We start from the raw sequence: 24,986 nt of genomic DNA, 5'->3' as shown, positions 1-24,986 counted from the left end.
ATGTGATCAATGAACATGACGTCACTGACTTATAAAGAGGCCGTGGCGCATACTGAAGCCTTGCAGTCAGTGAGGGTGACAAGAGTTGGACCCTCACAATCAGATATTGATGACCTATCTTGTGGATAGGTCATCAATATTCTACTCCCAGATAACTCGTTTAACACTTTCTGGACCTCTGTTGTTCATGTGCGCTGGAAGTCCGGTCTTTAAAGATGGTGCCTGGTCGCGAACACTGTGGGTGACATAATCGCTGAGTTTCTGCTGTTTTATACAGGCCTAGGCCTAGGGCTAATGTCTGCAATTAGCGATAATGCCGACTTTAGACAGAATATGGAAATGAAAAGAAATATTTTTTTCCCCCTGAAGTTTTTATTTGTTTTTCAGTATTAAAACACAAGACAAAACTACAGTGTATATAATTGTGGTATTGCCATAATCGTACTGACCTAGACAATGAAGGTAACTGGTCAGTTTTACCACACAATGAACACTGTAAAAACAAAACCCATAAAACTGTTTTTCCAGCTTCCCAATACATTGTATGTAATAGTAAATGGTGCTATTAAAAAGTAAAACTTGTCATGCAAAAAAACAAGCCCTCAGATGGCTATGTGAATGGAAAAATAAAAAATGTATAGCTCCGGGAAGGCAGGGGGTGAAAAACAAAAACTCAAAAACAGAAAATCTCAGGGTGCTGAAGGGGTTAAATGTGACCAAGCTGATCCCCACTTTAAGAAAAGCAAAGAAACTTTTAATTTTAAGAACTATGAGACTGGAGTTGTTGTCTCAATGTCTTTTGTTATATAGAGAAGTACAGGTTTGTATGAGTTTTTAAAAGCATGAAGCATGTGCGTTTTCTGATGGAACTGGTGTGTGGCGTTCTGTGGCCACCGTGGATGTACAGGGAAAGCCTGAAAGTGCAGATCTAGCAGATGCTTGTATGGAGCAGCTATCGAATGAAAGTTGTCTGAATATAGCTGACCTGGAATGGCAGGTGACTAAACTGAGCGTTTCTTGGATGACCAGAGCTTTAAATAAAGCAGATCTGAATCATGAATATATTAATAGAAATATCAGAAATGCAGCCAATTTATGTCTAAGTACTGTATATTACTCTGAAGAGCAAATGTTTATAGTTGTCAGCACCTTCTTTATACATGTACACAGTATAAGGAGTTCTAAAATAAACTCTTCTTAGTAAATTCATGGATTTGTGATATATTTAATACCCACAGTTTCAGATACAACTGGAAAAGCCCCCCCCCCCCCCCCCCCCCCCCTCCAGGCTCCTTACCTGATGGTCATATTTGAGCTTTTATACTTTTGTATTCTGATGCCAGTTAACAAGAGAGCAGTGGCGTGCCTAAGGTGTTTGGCCCCTGGGGTGGGTCCTTTCTCTGGCACCCCCCTCCAATACTTAAAAAAATTGTACCCCCTCACAGTAGTATTGCTCTCATGGCACAACCTTCACAGTAGTTTTGTCCAGATATGTCCCCCTCACGGTAGCTATGCCCATATTGTGCCCCCTTCACAGTAGTTATGCCCTCATCGTGCCCCCCTCACAGTAGTTATGCCCTCTCTGCGCCCTTTTCACAGTAGTAATGCCCTATCTGTGCCCCTTTACAGTTGTAATGCCCTCTTAGTGGCCCCTTCACAATAATTATGCCCTCTCTGTGCCCCTTCAGAGTAGTTATGCCTTCACTGTGCCCCCATAACAGTTATGCCCCTTCACAGTAGTAATGTCCTCTGTTCCTTCTTCACAGTAGTGATGCCCTCTGTGCCCCCTTCATAGTAATAATGCTCATTATGCCCCTTAATAGTAATAATGTGCATTGTGCCCCCTTCAGAGTAGTAATGCCCAGTGTGCCCTCTTCACAGTAGTAAAGCCCTCTGTGCCCCCTTTATAGTAATAATGTCCATTGTGCCCCTTTATAGTGATAATGCCCATTGTGCCCCTTTCAAACTTCACAGTAGTAAAGCCCTCTGTGATCCCTCTGTGTTAAAAATCAGTAACTACTCACCTTGTCCCATTCCTGAAGCTCAGATCCAGCTCTCCCCCTGCAGACACAGATCTCTCTGCAGCACTGTGTGGGAGGAGCACAGGCAGATTCCCAGGCTGTAGGCTCCTCCCACACATGCCAGCAGTGCAATCTGTGCATGTAGGCTGAATGGTGGAGCAGGGAGCAGACGGCTTCCTGCTTCACCATTCAGTGTGCAAGAGAAGGAGCGCGCGTGGTGAGGTAGGTGAGTGAGAGGACTGCAGCTCCACGACGCTCCAGCAATGAGCCCTTTCATCTGTATTGATGGAAGTGGCAGTGGCATAGCGTGGGTTGCCAGCACCCGGGGCAAGCCATGTATTGCGCCCTCCACCCTGTGGACACGCCCCTTTTTACAGATAATGTAGTAGTCCTATGTAACACCACAGATAACATGGTGGTAACTCTCTAAGTGCAGATGATGTAGTAGATGGGTGTGAGGCCCCAGAATTCAGAACACACACAGTGTGACCTGAAGTCTGGGGCCAGGATGCGTCAGGGTGGGCCAAATTCTCAATCCACCCCCCAACCCTACCGTGAAACAAATATGTGTTTGGACATTACATACATCACTAGAAAATATACAGTATAATACAGCACCACATACCTCATCCATCCAGTGACATCTCCTGTGATGTAGACTTTCCTCAACGTCTTCATTCAGAGATAAGACCGCCATGACACCTTCTTTCAGCTGCGTCTCATCTCTGCAGTTTTATTATTATTAGTTATTATTATATATAATGGCCCCCTCTGTATAATATATAATGGCCCCCTCTGTATAATATATAATGGCCCCTCTGTAATATTAGGATATATAATGGGCCATTATATATCCTAATAATACGAAGGGGGCCATTATATATTATAATAATACAGGGGGGGTCCTTATATATAGTAATTATACAGAGAGGCCATTATATACCCTAATATTACAGAGGGGTAATTATATATAATAATTATACAGAGGGGCCATTATATATATAATAATAATACAGAGGGGGCCATTATATATCCTAATATTACAGAGGGGTCATTATATATAATAATTATACAGAGGGGCTTTTATATATATATATATATATATAATAATAATAATACAGAGCGGACCATTATATATCCAAATATTACAGAGGGGTCATTATATATAATAATTATACAGGGGGGGCATTATATATAATAATTATGAAGGGGGCCATTATATATTAAACAGGGGGGGCATTATATATTATACAGGGGGCCATTATATATAATAGTTATACAGAGGGGCCATAATATATAATAATTATACAAGGGGGCCATTATATATTATACAGAGGGGCCATTATATATAATAATTATACAGGGGGACCATTATATTTTATACAGAGGGGCCATTATTATAATAATTATAAAGGGGCCAATATATATTATACAGGGGGGCCATTATATATTATAGTTATACAGAGGGGCCATAATATATAATCATTATACAAGGGGGCCATTATATATTATACAGGGGGCCATTATATATAATAGTTATACAGAGGGGCCATAATATATAATAATTATACAAGGGGGCCATTATATATTATACAGGGGGCCATTATATATAATAGTTATATCCTGCCGGCCCATACACCACATTGTCTTGGGCTGTTAAAAAACACCATGAAGTTACAATGTTTTTTAAAAGCATTTATAGAGTGGTCATTTTTTTTCTCACATAACTTTTTGGGGGAATTTTATTTTTCATCTAGATTGGAAAATATCTACTACACCCAGGAGGCTGAAAAACGCCAAGGGGATTAAAATATAAAAACACCAGGAAAATGCTACACAAAAAAAAAAAAGCCAAAGGGGGGGACTGTATAAAAGCTGGTGTTTCTTACACTAGTCTTATTAGCAAACCCCGTTGGAGTAACATGAAGTACCACGAGCTATTAATTAGGGTGCATTCACACGACCGTATAAATGGATCCGCATCCGTTCCGCAATTTTGCAGAACGGGTGCGGACCCATTCATTTCAATGGGGCCGCAAAAGATGCTGTGCTGTCCACATCCGTTGTTCCGTTCCGCGGCCGCGCAAAAAATATGGAGCATGTCCTATTCTTGTCCACGGTTACGGACAAGAATAGGCATTCTCTATATGGCGCCGGCTATGTGCGGTCCGCAAAATGCAGAACGCATGCGGCCGGTATCTGTGTTTTGCGGATCTGCAATTTGCAGACCGCAAAACACTTACGGGATCCCGACACATCGTTGCCAGAAAATGCTCCTCTGCAGAATAGGAGCTGGTGTAATGAGTGCCAGTTTTCTGGCACATCTGTTGTTAAATGTTGGGCTGAGGATGTTCTGTTGGCAGCGCATCTTTTTCATCCAAAAAAAAGTGGTTGGGGTGGCAAAGTTTGGCACAAAATAAAGACTAGCAATAATTTTAGCAACTTTTGTACACCATAAAGCAGGCATACAAGACTGATACATTCCTCCTATTGCTTGTAGGGCAGGGGTAGGCAACCTCCGGCACTCCAGATGTTGTGAAACTACAACTCCCAGCATGCCTACTTGCTCTTTTCTTCTTAGAACTCCCATATAAATGAATGGAGCATGCTGGGAATTGTAGTTTCCCAACAGCTGGAGTGCCGAAGGTTGCTGATCCCTGTTGTAGGGTGTGCTATATTTTGCTATTGCCAAACCTAACATCGGGAGGCAGCATTTTTCACTGCAAAAAATGCTATGAAAAATGCCACCAAAAATGTAATGTGCGATTTTTTGCAAAGAGATGTAGTGTGACACCAGCCTTATAGTGTGACAGCATAGAAGTTTGCAAAAAAAGAAGGAACTGTGCAATTCACGTCCCATACACAAAAAATTGCAATGTTTTATCTTGCTTTTTTGTGTGTAAGGCATGTGAATAAACACTTAGGGCTCATGCACACGACCATATGTATTTTGCGATATGCAAAAAATACGGATGATGTCCGTGTGCATTCCAAATATTGCAGAACGGAACAGCTGGCCGCTAATAGAACAGTACTATCCTTGTCCGTAATGCGGACAATAATAGGATATGTTCAATTTTTTGCGGAACGAACATACGAAAACGGAATGCACACGGAGTAACTTCCGTTTTTTTGCGGACCCATTAAAATGAATGGTTCCATATACGGTCCGCAAAAAAACGGACACGGAAAGAAAATATGTTCGTGTGCATGAGCCCTAAGGGGGATATTTAATATTAAAGACACATATTTTGTTGTGTGCCATTTTTACAGCAAAATCTGCAATTTTTCCTCCTTCAAGCCCCAAGAAGTGGCGAGAAAAAGGAGCATGATGAGGACAGAGAGGGGCAACAGGAGGTCAGCTACATTTATCTTTACTCACGCCAGTTTTCTGGCGCGAATAAAGACAAATCTGCGGCAGCTAGTAGGGGGATGCGACAAATCTATGAGAGGCCTGCACCTCTACATCCTCTGACTGCACACGGGGTAATTAGAGATGAATGAAGTTCTCGAAAATTCGAGTCGGCTGCTTTGCCAAATTTCACTGAAAAATTAGCTTCTTGACAAATGTGTTCGTCATGAAGTGCATTTCTTTGTAAATAGCGAGTGCAATGACAGGGAACAGCAACAGGGCCACCCCGTCATTGAATCCCTTAGATGCCGTGTTCATCACGGATCGCGGCATCTGAGATCCATCATTTTAGTGTGTGCAATTTGTTAAAAAATTAATCGTATTTATCTCATCCATTTGATTGCGAAGAGGCTGCTGTGGCCATCTTGCTTAAAGATCCAGCGCGAAATACGTCACCGCACACAAGATTTCGTGCAAGATCTTCTAGCAAGATGGCCGTGGTGGTTTTTTTGCACTTAAATGGATGAAGTAAGTATGATTTTTTTTATTTTTACCGCCATTTCAGGGAAAATCGATTCCTTACCAAGAAGCACAAGGAAATTTGGCTTTGTGACGAATCAAATTTTTCCTAAAATTCGGATGGAAGACCACTTTGAGAACTTCGAATCACTCAACACTAGGGGTAAACTAGACCGACATGGAAAACGCTGGTCTTGATAAATGTAGTACACATTATTTATGTATTGCAACATTTAGTACATACGGTACATAACAAGAAGAGCCAGCAGGTGGCAGCATCATTTGTTCAAATAGGCTTTACCTAGTGAATTCTTTAGGGGGTCATGTAGTTACTGGATGTCAGTATATTTGGAGACAGTGTGGCTGTCACTGTAGTTTGAGGCACTCTAGCGGACACCATATTGGGTGACACTGTGATTTTCACTGTATTTGTGGCCACTCTTAATACCAAACCAGATCTCTAAATTGTTGCATATATTTTCAGTTCTGAATCTGCACCAAAAATTCAGCGACATCTGAATTCACCCCAGTGGTCACTGATTTGTGGACACTGTGGCTGCCACTATTTTTGGAAAAACTGTGGCTGTCACAATGTATGGGGGCGATGTATTTGAGGGGCATCTTGCAGTCACTGCCTCAAGAACTTTTAGTGCCATTGACTGTGCTCTTTACCTCAAGCACAGCCCACACATTGTTACTACAGCAGACGCTATCATGATGGTGGCAGTTTTATTACTACAAAACTTCAACTAATCTGGAAACCTCTATCTTATGGCCGCTGTGGATGGAGAGGTGGCTGTGCGTGCGCGGGTCTCTCCATTTACCTCAAGGACGGACTGGGAACTTAAAGAGGACCTTTCACCTGTATAAACTATATGAACTGAGTATGCTGCCATGTAGAGCGGCGCCCGGGGATAATAGTAAGTGCAGTGAGATCACCGGGCGCCGCTCTACATGGCAGCATACTCGGTTCATATCGTTTATACAGGTGAAAGGTCCTCTTTAAAGTGGCCCCATTTTGTAGTTGGGTCCAAACTGACAGAAAGCAGGGTCAACAATACCATATTGTGGCACAATATACCACCCCAACAGAGCCAAGTACCACAGCCCATCACAAAATAATGCCAGCAGCACAAAATACATCCCCAAAAACAGCCACTGGCCGGCGGTGAGGAGGGCTCAGTTGGCACCCTGGGCATCGGCCCTCCCTGTGGAGTCTATGGCCAGTCTGCCCCCGATTTACCTTTTTGGGAGTAGCCAAGTAAGCATGCTCAGATGTAAATTGACATAGCGGCACATGCACTGCCACCTCTCCATTCACTGTGAGGCAGACGTCAGGGGACCCATGTCCTTGAGACTGGGGTAGGTCCCAGAGGTTTTTAAAATATAGACTTGGAAATTTAGGCCTGTCCCGCTGGACTTGGGACGGTTGGGAGGCAATTTTTAATTCTAGTTTAGAAACTTGAATTTACACACTGAGGTGCATGTCTAAGTGATAACGGATGGCGCGTTTAAGCGTGGCAGGTCCACATTGTCCTATGTAGCATCAGGACAGCAGTGCTACAGAGAGCACAATGGTGAGCAAATCATGGGGAATGCCCCGGACAGGCCTCCCTTGTAGTTCTCAGGGGGTGACCTGCTGCACACTGAGGGAGATTTACCACAACTGCTGTAAGGGAAACTGGCTTAGTCGCCCTTAGCAAGAAGATTCCACCTATCATTTTTCCTTAAGTGTTTTGCAGTCTGCAAATTTTGGATCTGCAAAACATGGATACTGGTCGTGTGCGTTCCGCATTTTGCGGACTGCACATGGCTGGCCCTATGATAGAAATGCCTATTCTTGTCCACGATTGCGGACAAGAATAGGACATGCTCTATCTTTTCTGTGGGGCCGCGGAGCGGAACTACGGATGCTGTCCACATCTTTTGCGGCCCCATTGAAATGACTGGGTCTTCACCCTTTCCGCAATTTTGCGGACCCAGAACTAAAGGATGTGTGAATGGACCCTTAATGTCCCCTATTCTGTACAAGCACAACTCATACACTTTGAGGGACTGCATTAGGCTAACAGCCTCTCATTCTGCTCCAGCTCTACAGAACTTTCCAAAGAAAGGAGGAAATTGTAGACACTAAGAATTTCTCAAGCTACTTTGCAAAAAACAACAACACACAATTGCACAACTGTAACTACAGTACAAGAATCTAAGTAGCTGCTAGATGCTGCTCTTCAACAAAATGGCCGCACTCCTGAAAAACAAGTTTGTCTAGCTGAATTAAACCTCTACTGTCCGTAAAGAACGCATGCGCAGTATCGCTAGCGTCTTCCGCATTAGTGCCGATCCGCCCGTCCGTGTAGTCAGTGGTAGGGCGGGTTTGTTGTAGTGGGCAGCTGTGGTAGAACTCTTCACACTGGTTACGGTTTGGGGGCAGGAGAGAGACCCCCTTCCTCATGGCTATGAACTACAAGGAGGAAGATGGGCACCAGGGTCTGGGGCCCGGGCCGGCGGTGAAGAGTAAGAAGCCGGATAACACTGCTTTCAAGCAGCAGCGGCTTCCGGCATGGCAACCGATTCTCACTGCGGGGACCGTGCTGCCAGCCTTCTTCGTCATCGGGATCATCTTCATCCCTATAGGAATCGGCATCTTCGTCACCTCCAATAACATCAGAGAGTACGAGGTGAGGTGGTCGGGCGTGGCGGGTGACCTCAAGTACAGCTCTGGACCATGACCCATCTACCTGCTCTCACCCCCCCCTCCCCTACCTGCTGTCAGGGACCCCCCCCCCTCCCCTACCTGCTGTCAGGGACCCCCCCCCCCCCCCTACCTGCTGTCAGGGACCCCCCCCCCCCTCCCCTACCTGCTGTCAGGGACCCCCCCCCCCTCCCCGCTGTCAGGGGCCCCCCCTACCTGCTGTCAGGGCCCCCCCCCCCCTCCCCTACCTGCTGTCGGGGACCCCTCTCACCCCCCTCCTTTACCCGCTGTCAGGGACCCCTCTCACCCCCCTCCTTTACCCGCTGTCAGGGACCCCTCTCACCCCCCTCCTTTACCCGCTGTCGGGGACCCCTCTCACCCCCCTCCTTTACCCGCTGTCGGGGACCCCTCTCACCCCCCTCCTTTACCCGCTGTCAGGGACCCCTCTCATCCCCCTCCTTTACCTGCTGTCAGGGACCCCTCTCACCCCCCTCCTTTACCTGCTGTCAGGGACCCCTCTCACCCCCCTCCTTTACCTGCTGTCAGGGACCCCTCTCACCCCCCTCCTTTACCCGCTGTCAGGGACCCCTCTCACCCCCCTCCTTTACCCGCTGTCAGGGACCCCTCTCACCCCCCTCCTTTACCTGCTGTCAGGGACCCCTCTCACCCCCCTCCTTTACCTGCTGTCAGGGACCCCTCTCACCCCCCTCCTTTACCTGCTGTCAGGAACCCCTCTCACCCCCCTCCTTTACCTGCTGTCAGGGGCCCCTCTCACCCCCCTCCTTTACCTGCTGTCAGGGGCCCCTCTCACCCCCCTCCTTTACCTGCTGTCGGGGACCCCTCTCACCCCCCTCCTTTACCCGCTGTCGGGGACCCCTCTCACCCCCCTCCTTTACCCGCTGTCGGGGACCCCTCTCACCCCCCTCCTTTACCCGCTGTCGGGGACCCCTCTCACCCCCCTCCTTTACCCGCTGTCGGGGACCCCTCTCACCCCCCTCCTTTACCCGCTGTCGGGGACCCCTCTCACCCCCCTCCTTTACCCGCTGTCGGGGACCCCTCTCACCCCCCTCCTTTACCCGCTGTCGGGGACCCCTCTCACCCCCCTCCTTTACCCGCTGTCGGGGACCCCTCTCACCCCCCTCCTTTACCCGCTGTCGGGGACCCCTCTCACCCCCCTCCTTTACCCGCTGTCGGGGACCCCTCTCACCCCCCTCCTTTACCCGCTGTCGGGGACCCCTCTCACCCCCCTCCTTTACCCGCTGTCGGGGACCCCTCTCACCCCCCTCCTTTACCCGCTGTCGGGGACCCCTCTCACCCCCCTCCTTTACCCGCTGTCGGGGACCCCTCTCACCCCCCTCCTTTACCCGCTGTCGGGGACCCCTCTCACCCCCCTCCTTTACCCGCTGTCGGGGACCCCTCTCACCCCCCTCCTTTACCCGCTGTCGGGGACCCCTCTCACCCCCCTCCTTTACCCGCTGTCCGGGACCCCTCTCACCCCCCTCCTTTACCCGCTGTCGGGGACCCCTCTCACCCCCCTCCTTTACCCGCTGTCGGGGACCCCTCTCACCCCCCTCCTTTACCCGCTGTCGGGGACCCCTCTCACCCCCCTCCTTTACCCGCTGTCGGGGACCCCTCTCACCCCCCTCCTTTACCCGCTGTCGGGGACCCCTCTCACCCCCCTCCTTTACCCGCTGTCGGGGACCCCTCTCACCCCCCTCCTTTACCCGCTGTCGGGGACCCCTCTCACCCCCCTCCTTTACCCGCTGTCGGGGACCCCTCTCACCCCCCTCCTTTACCCGCTGTCGGGGACCCCTCTCACCCCCCTCCTTTACCCGCTGTCGGGGACCCCTCTCACCCCCCTCCTTTACCCGCTGTCGGGGACCCCTCTCACCCCCCTCCTTTACCCGCTGTCGGGGACCCCTCTCACCCCCCTCCTTTACACGCTGTCGGGGACCCCTCTCACCCCCCTCCTTTACCCGCTGTCGGGGACCCCTCTCACCCCCCTCCTTTACCCGCTGTCGGGGACCCCTCTCCCCCCCCTCCTTTACCCGCTGTCGGGGACCCCTCTCACCCCCCTCCTTTACCCGCTGTCGGGGACCCCTCTCACCCCCCTCCTTTACCCGCTGTCGGGGACCCCTCTCACCCCCCTCCTTTACCCGCTGTCGGGGACCCCTCTCACCCCCCTCCTTTACCCGCTGTCGGGGACCCCTCTCACCCCCCCCCTTTACCCGCTGTCGGGGACCCCTCTCACCCCCCTCCTTTACCCGCTGTCGGGGACCCCTCTCACCCCCCTCCTTTACCCGCTGTCGGGGACCCCTCTCACCCCCCTCCTTTACCCGCTGTCGGGGACCCCTCCCACCCCCCTCCTTTACCCGCTGTCGGGGACCCCTCTCACCCCCCTCCTTTACCCGCTGTCGGGGACCCCTCTCACCCCCCTCCTTTACCCGCTGTCGGGGACCCCTCTCACCCCCCTCCTTTACCCGCTGTCGGGGACCCCTCTCACCCCCCTCCTTTACCCGCTGTCGGGGACCCCTCTCACCCCCCTCCTTTACCCGCTGTCGGGGACCCCTCTCACCCCCCCTCCTTTACCCGCTGTCGGGGACCCCTCTCACCCCCCCTGCTTTACCCGCTGTCGGGGACCCCTCTCACCCCCCCTCCTTTACCCGCTGTCGGGGACCCCTCTCACCCCCCTCCTTTACCCGCTGTCGGGGACCCCTCTCACCCCCCTCCTTTACCCGCTGTCGGGGGCCCCTCTCACCCCCCTCCTTTACCCGCTGTCGGGGGCCCCTCTCACCCCCCTCCTTTACCCGCTGTCGGGGGCCCCTCTCACCCCCCTCCTTTACCCGCTGTCGGGGGCCCCTCTCACCCCCCTCCTTTACCCGCTGTCGGGGGCCCCTCTCACCCCCCTCCTTTACCCGCTGTCGGGGGCCCCTCTCACCCCCCTCCTTTACCCGCTGTCGGGGGCCCCTCTCACCCCCCTCCTTTACCCGCTGTCGGGGGCCCCTCTCCCCCCCCTCCTTTACCCGCTGTCGGGGGCCCCTCTCACCCCCCTCCTTTACCCGCTGTCGGGGGCCCCTCTCACCCCCCTCCTTTACCCGCTGTCGGGGGCCCCTCTCACCCCCCTCCTTTACCCGCTGTCGGGGGCCCCTCTCACCCCCCTCCTTTACCTGCTGGCAGGGGCCCCTCTCACCCCCCTCCTTTACCTGCTGTCAGGGGCCCCTCTCACCCCCCTCCTTTACCTGCTGTCAGGGGCCCCTCTCACCCCCCTCCTTTACCTGCTGTCAGGGGCCCCTCTCACCCCCCTCCTTTACCTGCTGTCAGGGGCCCCTCTCACCCCCCTCCTTTACCTGCTGTCAGGGGCCCCTCTCACCCCCCTCCTTTACCTGCTGTCAGGGGCCCCTCCCACCCCCCTCCTTTACCTGCTGTCAGGGGCCCCTCTCACCCCCCTCCTTTACCTGCTGTCAGGGGCCCCTCTCACCCCCCTCCTTTACCTGCTGTCAGGGGCCCCTCTCACCCCCCTCCTTTACCTGCTGTCAGGGGCCCCTCTCACCCCCCTCCTTTACCTGCTGTCAGGGGCCCCTCTCACCCCCCTCCTTTACCTGCTGTCAGGGGCCCCTCTCACCCCCCTCCTTTACCTGCTGTCAGGGGCCCCTCTCACCCCCCTCCTTTACCTGCTGTCAGGGGCCCCTCTCACCCCCCTCCTTTACCTGCTGTCAGGGGCCCCTCTCACCCCCCTCCTTTACCTGCTGTCAGGGGCCCCTCTCACCCCCCTCCTTTACCTGCTGTCAGGGGCCCCTCTCACCCCCCTCCTTTACCTGCTGTCAGGGGCCCCTCTCACCCCCCTCCTTTACCTGCTGTCAGGGGCCCCTCTCACCCCCCTCCTTTACCTGCTGTCAGGGGCCCCTCTCACCCCCCTCCTTTACCTGCTGTCAGGGGCCCCTCTCACCCCCCTCCTTTACCTGCTGTCAGGGGCCCCTCTCACCCCCCTCCTTTACCTGCTGTCAGGGGCCCCTCTCACCCCCCTCCTTTACCTGCTGTCAGGGGCCCCTCTCACCCCCCTCCTTTACCTGCTGTCAGGGGCCCCTCTCACCCCCCTCCTTTACCTGCTGTCAGGGGCCCCTCTCACCCCCCTCCTTTACCTGCTGTCAGGGGCCCCTCTCACCCCCCTCCTTTACCTGCTGTCAGGGGCCCCTCTCACCCCCCTCCTTTACCTGCTGTCAGGGGCCCCTCTCACCCCCCTCCTTTACCTGCTGTCAGGGGCCCCTCTCACCCCCCTCCTTTACCTGCTGTCAGGGGCCCCTCTCACCCCCCTCCTTTACCTGCTGTCAGGGGCCCCTCTCACCCCCCTCCTTTACCTGCTGTCAGGGGCCCCTCTCACCCCCCTCCTTTACCTGCTGTCAGGGGCCCCTCTCACCCCCCTCCCCCCTATCTGCTGCCAGGGACCCCTCTCACCCCCCTCCTTTACCTGCTGTCAGGGACCCCTCTCACCCCCCTCCTTTACCTGCTGCCAGGGGCCCCTCTCACCCCCCTCCCCCCTATCTGCTGCCAGGGACCCCTCTCACCCCCCTCCTTTACCTGCTGTCAGGGACCCCTCTCACCCCCCTCCCCCCTATCTGCTGCCAGGGACCCCTCTCACCCCCCTCCTTTACCTGCTGTCAGGGACCCCTCTCACCCCCCTCCTTTACCTGCTGCCAGGGGCCCCTCTCACCCCCCTCCCCCCTATCTGCTGCCAGGGACCCCTCTCACCCCCCTCCTTTACCTGCTGTCAGGGGCCCCTCTCACCCCCCTCCTTTACCTGCTGTCAGGGACCCCTCTCACCCCCCTCCTTTACCTGCTGTCAGGGACCCCTCTCACCCCCCTCCTTTACCTGCTGTCAGGGACCCCTCTCACCCCCCTCCTTTACCTGCTGTCAGGGGCCCCTCTCACCCCCCTCCTTTACCTGCTGTCAGGGGCCCCTCTCACCCCCCTCCTTTACCTGCTGTCAGGGGCCCCTCTCACCCCCCTCCTTTACCTGCTGTCAGGGGCCCCTCTCACCCCCTCCCCCCTATCTGCTGCCAGGGACCCCCCTCACCCCCACAGCTGCCAGGGACCCTGCCCCTCCCAGTCATTCCCAAATGTCTGATTGTGGCTCTTATGGAAACCAGTAGCGTTTGTAAATGCTGTGCCAGGCAGCGTATATGATGGCGCCTATAATAATGATGAAATTGGCGACTTCTCATGGTAGATACAGCTGATGGTAATCCGAGTCATTTATGCCTTGTTCCCACATATGTGTCCGTGATGACATCCGTAACATCCGTCAGTGGTTCATCCGTGACCATGTATGAAGGGTAATCTTTGTGCCCTCCACGTGTCATCCGTATTCCACACACACCGCTCGGCTACACTGAGAACCACTGACAGGACCTGGATGCCGTTCTGTCCCGTCAGTGGTTTTCTATGGAACCATAGACTTTAATGGGTGTGTGTGGTCCCCCCAGTAGTGCGCTATTGTTTTTCCACCGACAGTGGAAAACCGATAAAGCCTAAATAAACACATTAAAAAAAATCAATGGATATGTCGCTGTTCATGGAGAACACGGACAACACGTGTCCGTGAGTGACTGATGTGTGAATAAGGCCTGGCTGCGGTGACCAGATAGGAGTAGTTCTTCCGAAAATAAAAAATAGTCCCAAATATCATGATATGAAGAAATTGACCAGTGTGTGTCTAATCCTGAGCAGCACTGCGGTGGTCTCAGCGGCTGGGATGGGAGCCATGACGCCAGTAGTATGGAACACTGAGGCCACTGATTGGCTGCAGAGGTCAGGTGTCTTCCTGCCCATCCACCATGTGACCCCTGCTCCCATCACTGACCTCAGCGGTGGTCCCTGTATGTACGCCACTAGATCATTGAGGCCAGTGATTGGCTGTCACGTGAAAGTCCATGTCTTTGCTCCAGGAAAGTAAGCGCAGAGTGGCAGGGGCCGGCCGTGGTGCTGGAGCGGTCCGGTGAGTAATGGTTGCACTGCTCTAACCTGCCGGTACAGTCACTTATTATACTCTTGGTTTCATCTGGAATGTCTAAGATCGGACAACAGTGTGACATCTGGTGTACATGTCTGCTCCATGGCCGTTACTGTGCTACACATGGCACGTGCCCATTCTACCAGACAGGTATACCAGAGTGGCATTCAGCTGGTACTGTAATCGTGGAGGTGATGCGGTCCTGGGTGGTATATTTCCTGTATACCTTGGTTGAATTGTGAGAGTGCTGCAGGTATATCATTAGATAGCGGGGCACCGGTGTCGCTCTCATGTCTCAGTGAGGCCGTGCCCTTTGTGTGTACTGAACCACTGCCCAGTTCCAGAAGCCTTGAGTGTGGGCACATTCCTCGCAGACACTGGCGTCCTTGGCTCAGCGCAGCTGCTTTCCCAGTACTAGCGGTCTGTGTACTTCTGGGTGGTCCTGCAAAACAGATCCAACCGCAGGCCGTGGCGGCAGAAAGCAGCCTGCCGGATCCCCATTGACTATAATGGAATCTGGCGCTTTCTGGCCAGACCAAAACCATTTCATGCAGCGTCTTTTTTCCAGCCCACAGATAGCATTTGTGCCAGATGTGTGAACATAGCCTAAGGTGGCAACTCCTCCTTCTGTCAGGATAGCCAACTGATTTGTGATGTTAGCAAGAGAAGCCATTAAAGGGGTAGGGCATATATGCGCTTGTGTGGTGCTCTCCGTCACTTTGGAGATATGTGCGCGTCCCAGAGGTGGGACCTGCACCTACCTGGCATTGGTGGCTTACCCTAGTGATATGGCATCAATGTCTGGCCTGAGAACTCAGTGGGCACTCTGGGGGGACCTCTGTGGTTTCTCCCCGCCCCCACGGTTTCTGCTTGGAGTAAATTTGAAAAAAGTAAAATCTGGGTCACTTCACCCTTCTCTTGTAAAATAGTTTTGAGGCCACTCAGCAGTCCAACAGGCTCAGGACTAATGGCATCCTTCTTCTGGAGGCATTAACTCCTCCAGTGCCAGTGAGGAGTCTCCATAGAAACAGTCTAAGGCCTCATGCACATGACCGTTGTTTTGGTCCGCATCCGAGCCGCAGTTTTTGCGACTTGGATGCGGACCCATTCACTTCAATGGGGCTGCAAAAGATGCGGACAGCATTCCGTGTGCTGTCCGCATCCGTTGCTCCGTTCCGTGGTCCGCAAAAAATATATAACCTGTCCTATTCTTGTCCGTTTTGCGGACAAGAATAGACAGTTATATTAATGGCTGTCCGCAGAACGCACACGGACGCCATCTGTGTTTTGCGGACCATAGACTCCATTGCCCCATTGCCACCTTCTCTACAGATGTGGCACCTCACAGTAGATTCCATTGCCACCTTCTCTACAGATGTGGCACCTCACAGTAGATTCCCTTGCCACCTTCTCTACACATGTGGCACCTCACAGTAGATTCCATTGCCACCTTCTCTACAGATGTGGCACCTCACAGTAGATTCCCTTGCCACCTTCTCTACACATGTGGCACCTCACAGTAGATTCCATTGCCACCTTCTCTACACATGTGGCACCTCACAGTAGATTCCCTTGCCACCTTCTCTACACATGTGGCACCTCACAGTAGACTCCCTTGCCACCTTCTCTACACATGTGGCACCTCACAGTAGATTCCCTTGCCACCTTCTCTACACATGTGGCACCTCACAGTAGATTCCCTTGCCACCTTCTCTACACATGTGGCACCTCACAGTAGATTCCCTTGCCACCTTCTCTACACATGTGGCACCTCACAGTAGATTCCCTTGCCACCTTCTCTACACATGTGGCACCTCACAGTAGATTCCCTTGCCACCTTCTCTACACATGTGGCACCTCACAGTAGACTCCCTTGCCACCTTCTCTACACATGTGGCACCTCACAGTAGATTCCCTTGCCACCTTCTCTACACATGTGGCACCTCACAGTAGACTCCCTTGCCACCTTCTCTACACATGTGGCACCTCACAGTAGATTCCCTTGCCACCTTCTCTACACATGTGGCACCTCACAGTAGATTCCATTGCCACCTTCTCTACACATGTGGCACCTCACAGTAGATTCCCTTGCCACCTTCTCTACACATGTGGCACCTCACAGTAGATTCCCTTGCCACCTTCTCTACACATGTGGCACCTCACAGTAGACTCCCTTGCCACCTTCTCTACACATGTGGCACCTCACAGTAGACTCCCTTGCCACCTTCTCTACACATGTGGCACCTCACAGTAGACTCCATTGACACCTTCTCTACACATGTGGCACCTCACAGTAGACTCCATTGACACCTTCTCTACACATGTGGCACCTCACCGTAGACTCCATTGCCACCTTCTCTACACATGTGGCACCTCACAGTAGACTCCATTGCCACCTTCTCTACACATGTGGCACCTCACAGTAGACTCCCTTGCCACCTTCTCTACACATGTGGCACCTCACAGTAGATTCCCTTGCCACCTTCTCTACACATGTGGCACCTCACAGTAGACTCCCTTGCCACCTTCTCTACACATGTGGCACCTCACAGTCAGTTCAGTGACCTTCTTTACAGGAGTTTCCTCACCTTTGACATTTATAGCATATCCACAGGATGTGGCAAAATGGTATTTATTTCTTCTTCAAAGCAAAGAGATGGCCTTGCTTTAAGCCAGGAAATCATTGTTTGGTAGATATGAGGTACATTTCATCCTCCAGTTCTTAAAATAAGTAAAGTAAGCAAAAAAATAAAAAATAAACTAAATATACTCTACTCTATAGATCTGAAACCTGAGGTAGAATGTAGTTGCTCCATCTAGAAAGGACACATAGCCCATTGCCCACTGGTGACTTGGTGTTTACAGAGTTAACCCTCTGGGCATTTAGAGGTCTCTTGCCCCCACAGTAATGTAAATTGGAGCCATAAACTGCCTTTGATATGCCATCTGATGGCCGGGTGACTCCTAATGAAAAGATCCCATAGGATAAGATGCTCCTTTAGGGTTAATGTAGTACTGATTTCATTACCAGTGTACTTTGAAGGGGTTATTACGCAAAATGTACTACTATGCATATGCAGTACGATTATTGCAGTCTGCATGCAATATAGATATGGTTGTTTTATGTACATTGGCTCTGATTTATCATTCCTTCACTCCAAAATTCTGGCATCAAAAAGGCTCAAAATAGGGCTTTTTGCACTTCTGCAAAATTTTTTGAAACTTTTTGCATTTTTACCTCCACACTCCAGTTGTGTAATGGGGGTGGTAAAGTGGGCGTGGTTAGCTATGTTAATGAGGTTCACTCCAGATTTATCACTGAGACTTTTTTAAAGAGTCGCAATCTCACTCCAGGAGGGTGGAGTACGAAAACTGGAGGAGCTTCTCTGGACAGAAGTGTTAGGTTCAAGGATAAGACCAATTTATCAAACATGACACATCTGATAAATGTGGCATAAAGTACACTAACACAAACCGACTTCAAATATTCCCTTTATGATAAATCCCCCCTGTTATACTTTCCTTATCGATGGCAGAATCTCAGAATTGCTCAATCAGAGCAGCAGTACAAGTGGGAGATGGTCAGGGCTAGTCCAAATATCCGTCCCTGCTCTGCTTCACCTGCGCGCACAGTAAGTGAAAAAGTCCTACTGGTGGGACTGAACAATTTGTTACAATGAATTTGCTCATCTGTGACTTTCCTCTCTAGTAGCGCCTCCTGCTTTTATCCTTCTGGTCCACTGCTCGGTAGCGGTCTTCTTCTGTCCTCCTCCCAGTGCTGGTGCAGTGATCTCAGAGAGAAGCAGGTCCAGTGCTCCAGACACCTTTCATTCCTTCATGCCTACTTCTAAATTGATAGAAGTATGTAGACCAGGGACCAGCAACTTCCAGAGTTGTAGTTTCACAGCAGCTGTAGACAGTGAAAATGGAAATTGTGGGGGCACTACATAACCATGTGTATCTCTGGAGCTGTATGTGAGGGACTATTTCCTATGTATGGGACAGAAAACTACCATTGCTTGGCACTTGCGCTGTAACCCTAGTGAGTACAATGCCCACTGCAAGGGAGTCATTGCGCAAGCACAGGCAGTTAACTGTCCCGCAGTTGCACAAGATTTCGGTGAGGGACACGGTGACCAGGTGGGCAGAGTTTTCTGAAGACAATGACGTCGCAGAGGTGGGGGTGGATATGCATTGAGTTGTATTATTATCCTGTCCTATTTTTCTGCCGATCGTGTTGTGCAGGAGCTCGTTTTTTGCAGGAAGAGTTGACGTTTTTATTGGTACCATTTTTGGGTACATATGATTTTTTGATCATTCATTATTACACTTTATGGGGCAAGGTGACCAAAAAATTGGTTGTTTTGGCAAAGTTTTTATTTATTTTTACAGCATTTACCTGAGGGATTAGGTCATGTGACTTTTTTATAGAGCAGATCGTTACGGATGTGGCAATACCTAATATGTCTACTTTTTCTTATTTAAGTTTTACACAATAATAGCATTTTTGAAACCGAAATAATTATATTTTAGTGTATCCATAGTCTGAGAGCCATAGCTTTTTTATTTTTAGACCAATTGTCTTGCGGGGTTGTTACGGACGTGGCGATACCTAATATATGTGATATGTATTTTGAAACAAAAAAAAATGATGTTTTAGTGTCTCCATGTTCTGAGAACTATAGTTTTTTTTAATTTTTTGGGTGATTGTCTTTTTGGATTTTTTGCAGACGCGGTGATACTTAATGTGTGCTTTTTTAAAAATTATAAAATAAGGGGAAAGGGGCGTGTTTTTTGTTTTACTTTACTTTATTTCTGATATTCACTTTTGGGGGTCTGATTGTAATGCATTGCCTGTTGGTGTACTACAGTGAGTAGTACACAAACAGGTTGTCTAAGAGACCCAGCCTGAGGCTGGATCTCCTCGGCACCCGTAGAAGGCTTGTCCCAATGCCGTGCAAGGCATTGGGCAGCCTCTGCACGGCATCGGGCTGCCTTCTGACACATCAAGTCCCCGCCACAGCAGCGCGGGGACTCGATGCACTCACTCACCTGACACAAACCTCTTCTATGTCGCGGTCAGCACGGACCACCGCATAGAAGGGGTTAATTTGCCGGCATCAGCTTTTACAGCGATGCCGGTGGATACAGCAGGGGCCCGGCTACCAGGGACTGCCGGACCCCTGCAGTGATCGGGCAGGGCACCGCTTCGGTGCTCGCCCGATCACCATGACGTACTATTACGTCAAATTGCGGGAACGCAGTGGTTTCTATGACGTAGTAGTACGTCATGGTTCGAAAAGGGGTTAAACGCCACTGCTACAAAATTTTGTCGCAAGTGGCGTTTCCTCACCACTTTCTGAAAAGGGGGCTGGGAGGCCTGGCATGTTTTTTCTTCATATATGCCAGTTTTCTGGTGTAAATGAAGACCGAAATCTTCGATATCTAGGAGGCCGCCGTGGATTTCAGTCTGATGCACAGCCTGCCGGAGGATGCACCTCAATGTAAATTTCCGGCTGTGCAGGGGAAACCAAGGACAGGGAAGAAAATGCCAGTCTAGATAAGTTTTTATAACTTTTTGTATTACCTTTTTGTTTTTCGTAGATTGACTACACTGGAATAGATCCAAATAGCCCTTGTTACAAGTGCTTGAACGTCTCTGGGAACATCACATGTCCTTGTACTATTAATTTCACCCTGGATAATGCATTTGAGGTAAATATATTTTTCTTCTTCTCAGATTGCAATGTTACTTTTTTTATCATGCAAAGTTTTATCCATTTACCTTAGCTTTAAGAAAAGGAATAAAGAGCCAAATGGTGTACAAGTCCAAGGCACACAAGTCAAAACTGGCGCAAAGGAAGTCAGTTGCCTATAGTAACCAATCAGATTGATCATTTCATTTTCTAAAAGAGCTCTGGAAAATGAAAGGTGAATCTGATTGGTTGCTATGGGCTAATGAGTCTCTTCTTAGCACCAGTTTTTATACATATCTACAGTGTAATGCATTAAAGGGGTTGTTGTCCCCCCCCCTTGGGACCTTATCTGGTTCACTTGAAGCATGAGTGACAAGTCACCCCTGTGGCTAGTTATTGACCAGTCTGGGTCACTTGACGCATGGGTGACAAGTCACCACAGCGGTCAGTCATTGACAGCGCAGTGGCCTTGTGACCTGAGTCAAACCAGATGTTGACCAGGGACACCCAGGATCTGCAGCGGAGCTGGAACCCACCAGCGGAGATTAGGTTAAGTATGATTCACACCACAGGTCTAGCCATGCTGGGTAGTCTGCAGAAAAGGACCGCAGGGGTGAGCAACCTCCTTTGAAGGCCATGGACAACGTTGGGAGTAGGGTTGTTGCGGGTATTGAAATTTCGATACCCAATCGATACTTTTGTCCCGGTATCGATACGATACAGGGATTTCCATTTTTTCGATACTGGGCTGCGCTTCTGCGCAGTCTAGTATCTCTCAACATGAGCACGCTGCTGTCGGCGCGCTCATGTTCTCTCAGCAGCACAGGGGAGAAGGAAGCTGTCCTCCCTCCCCCTGTGCTGCTGCCGCTGCCACCAATGAGAAGAGAGGGGCGGAGGAGGGGCGGGCGCACTGTGCCACCAATGATACGGCTTTTTCTACACAGAGCGGCGCCCAGCGATGTCCCAGCACTCACCATTAATCCTGGGCGCCGCTCCGTTCGCCCGCTGTGCCCCATTACTGTCTCCTCTCATGCTCCACATGCTAATTACTATCGGAGCGATGGGGAGGAGACATCAGCTTCACTAGTGGGCGTTCCTTCTCCCTGCGCTGCGATTGGACAGCGCTACAGCCAGGGAGAAGGAACGCCCATTAGAGAAGCTGATGCCTCCTCCCCTCCGATAGTAATTAGCATATGGAGCAGGAGAGGAAACAGTAATGGGGCACAGGGGGCGAACGGAGCGGCGCCCAGGACTAATAGTAAGTGCTGGGCGCCGCTCTGTGTAGCCTAATACTTAGTCTGGACCCAGGAAAAGTAGACTTTAACACATAATACAGGAGGCGGGTGCCGCTAGCAGAATCGCATTGCCGGCACCCCGCCCCTGACAGGGAGCTGCGATCAGCGGCAGTTAACCCCTCAGGTGCGGCACCTGAGGGGTTAACTGCCGCTGATCTGCAAGTACCCGCCTCCTGTATTAATGTGTAATTAGTGGTAATCATTGGTGGCGCAGTGTGCCCCTCCACCCCATTAAAATCATTGGTGTCACAGTGCGCCGGCCCCTCTCAACACCCCCCCCCCTTTAGTATTAAAATCATTGGTGGCAGTGGTCCACGGTGATGGATCATGTGATTGGACCATGTGATCTGACGTCACCACAGGTCCTTTAGCCGGCAGCTCATGATTAAAGAAGTAAGAAGAGACCGGCAGCTACGCGATCAAGAGGAGAAGGTGAGTTCATTATTTTAATCTTTTGACATGTTAAAAAAGAATTGTTTGCAGGTGGCAACCACTATACAGCATGGGGAAGGCATAATGATCGCTCCTCCCCATGCACTGGATGAGATCGCTGCATGTAATAGCAGCGGTCTCTTCCACTAGCGAGCAGACGATTGCCCAGAGAGATCATTTCCCACATTTGTCTGCCACATTGGGCTTTGTGATACACATCTATCTACTGAAAGGTCATCAGCATCTAATCGGGTGGGGGGGTGACGACGTCCGGATTCTCTGCTAACCGGCTGTGTTAGAAGACCCAGCACCCCTGTGCGCGCTGCAGCTTTCTTGCTGTTTACCCTAGGCCAGTGGACTTGTATTGGGATGAATGATCGTTACTGCGATCGTTCATCCTCAGTTTCCTTATTTGTCAGCAGCACATCCTGGTTACACAGAGTAACGTGCGCTGACAAACGGTAGTGTCTCAAATGACTGGATCACCCAACTAACGCGCGTTTTGCTTGTTCATTGAGTGATTGGCAGCACATTTCCATGGGACAATTATCAGGAACAAGCGTTAATACAAACATTCATTCCTGATAATCTGCCTGTGTAAGTGGACCTTCAAAAAGTGTTTGAGCTGTCAGGAAAACAGAGGGAAGTGCCACACAAGGGTTTTTTTTTTTTTTTTTGCCAACCATGGGGTGCTTTATAATTTCCTATTCTGACCACTAATTTGGGGAGAAAAAAAAAAAAAAAAGGAGAGGTAGAATTATCTAAACTGGTGTAAAGGAAACCTGGCTTAATCACTCATAGCAACCAATCAGATTCCACCTTTCATTTTCCAAACGAGCTCTGAAAAATATAAGGTAAAGTCTGATTGGTTGCTATAGGCGACTAAGCCAGGTTTCATTAAATCTCCCCATAGTGTGAAACCATCCTTCTGCTTCTATCACAGATTTCTTTGTGAAGGAGACGGAGCAGCCCACTCTGTATGTGTAAAGGTGCTAAACACTTATTGGAAAAATGAGTTTTAGCCCAAAAGATGCACAATCCAGTAATTAACAATGCATTCAAAGGTGCCCATAGCTGCAGTGTCAAGTATGTGCTAGCTTTTTAGCCCAGCCAGAAATAAACGGAAAAATATGTTATTTTCCCTAACGCCTCCACAACGGCACTTATTGGAGGAGTGTCCCCGCCTCGGACAGGAAACAACGACGTAGAAGCAGAAGATTTAAGAACCTCCTCCCCTTTACCTAGTCAGTCGTTGTTTCCTGTCCGACGGAAGACGTGGAAGCCGCTCCTGTAGCAGGAGTAACTTTTTCTCCGCCCAGCCTCACCTCGATCCTGGGGTTCTCCCCACTTCATGTGGGAGGGCTGGAGCAGGGAACGGGCCCGCGGGGACGCATTGCCTCCCTTCCTGTTCCTTGGAGTAAGTCCTGGTTGCAGGCGTCCCCGGGCGCGTGTGCGGTAGTTGCCAGAACTATCGCGGGATCCGACGTCCGTCGTGTGACGTCAGCGGGTGAGATTCTCCTTGGGCAAGAGAATCTCGCGAGAAGGCGGAGCTCCAGCGGCGCGGATTTTAAAAAGATTTCCTCAAACACAGCGTCCTCGTGCTACGAGGACGATGCAAAGCCCTGGAGATATGGACACCGCCAGAAAACCCGTGGATCCTTCAGCCTCTGCCCTCAGCCCGGTAAGCCTCCTCCCAGAGGAGAGATATGCTTAATAGCGTGTGTTTCTGTTCTTACCTAAGAGAGTATGTACACACTTGGTGCTTGCTGCTTCCACCACCGGTGAAGGGTCTGGCCTCTTAAATAATTTCTAAAGCCACTGGTCTCTAAGTATGCCCCATTCTTTGTGTAATTGATCTTAGGCCAGAGAGACTGCGACCCTGAAGCCGCCTGGTGGAGATTTGGCACGGAAGAAATGTGGCATTTGTCGCAAAGCACTCTCCTCCAAGTCAAAAAAACCTCTGTGCCCCAAGTGCACATAAAAAATTGTCTCAGAGGAATCCCCTTCCCTGCTCGAGTCCATGAGGTCAATAATTAAGGAAGAAGTGAATGCGGCAGTAGACCTTAGAATGCCGTCATCCCCAAGACCATCCACCTCTCAAAGATCCCTAGCCTCTGACGCCGGGTTTGAATGGGATGAAGGGGAAGTCTTTTCTGAGGTAGTCTCCTCCTCTGAAGACGACTCGGGTAAACCCCTCTTTCTGCCGGAAGAGACAGATGGATTCTTAAAAATCATCCGAGCAACTATGAACATCGAAGAGGTGAAGGAGGCTCACTCTGTACAAGACCGGATGTACCAGGGGTTAGGGGAAAGGAAGAAAAGAACCTTCCCCATCCACAATAATGTCAAGTCCCTCATTGCTAGGGAATGGCTATATCGGGTGCCTTTAAACGCAAATACCCCTTTGATGATGCTGATTCTAACCTGTGGGAAAAAACCCCAAAGGTAGATGCACCAGTAGCCCGGATCTCTAAAAGAACCTCGCTACCCTTTGAGGATACTGGCCTCCTCAGAGACCCCATGGACAAAAAGTGTGAGAGCCTCCTAAAGAAATCATGGGAGACTAACACAGCTATGCTGCGACCAAGTATAGCTTCCACCTGTACTGCAAGAACACTCTCAGTATGGCTGAACCAGCTAGAGGATCATCTGGCGGCGGGTACCCCGCGGGAAGAAATCCTGGCTTCCCTACCAGCCCTAAAGAAGGCGTCTAATTTTCTTGCCGATGCATCTGCAGACTTAGTAAAGCTTTCTGCCCGGTCAGCGGCCTTATCGAATGCCACAAGAAGAGCTGTCTGGCTCCGCACCTGGTCAGGGGACGCGAGCTCAAAGAATCGCCTATGCTCCATCCCGTGTGAAGGCGATAGACTATTTGGGTCCACCTTGGATGATATTCTGGATCAGGCGGCGGACAGGAAGAAGGGCTTCCCTATAGAGAACCGCTATTTCCATCAGAGGCGTTCCTTTCGGAA

At 50.8% G+C, this 24,986-nt stretch overlaps 1 protein-coding gene across 1 annotated transcript in view; it reads left to right on the top strand.

Moving 5' to 3' along the window:
* Window positions 1–8,211: 8,211 nt before the first annotated feature.
* Window positions 8,212–24,986, top strand: part of TMEM30A (transmembrane protein 30A) — a 28,272-nt gene continuing 11,497 nt past the window's right edge. Inside the window, exons 1-2 of the mRNA XM_040428660.1 lie at window positions 8,212–8,570; window positions 20,196–20,306. Of these exons, the coding sequence (XP_040284594.1) occupies window positions 8,343–8,570; window positions 20,196–20,306 (339 nt within the window). The 5' untranslated portion in view covers window positions 8,212–8,342. The remainder of the gene's footprint in view (window positions 8,571–20,195; window positions 20,307–24,986) is intronic.

The sequence above is a fragment of the Bufo bufo genome, chromosome 4 (assembly GCF_905171765.1).
Source record: "Bufo bufo chromosome 4, aBufBuf1.1, whole genome shotgun sequence".
Lineage (NCBI taxonomy): Eukaryota > Metazoa > Chordata > Amphibia > Anura > Bufonidae > Bufo > Bufo bufo.
Note: the sequence above shows the minus strand (reverse complement) of the source record. Positions and strands in the feature narration are given on the sequence as shown.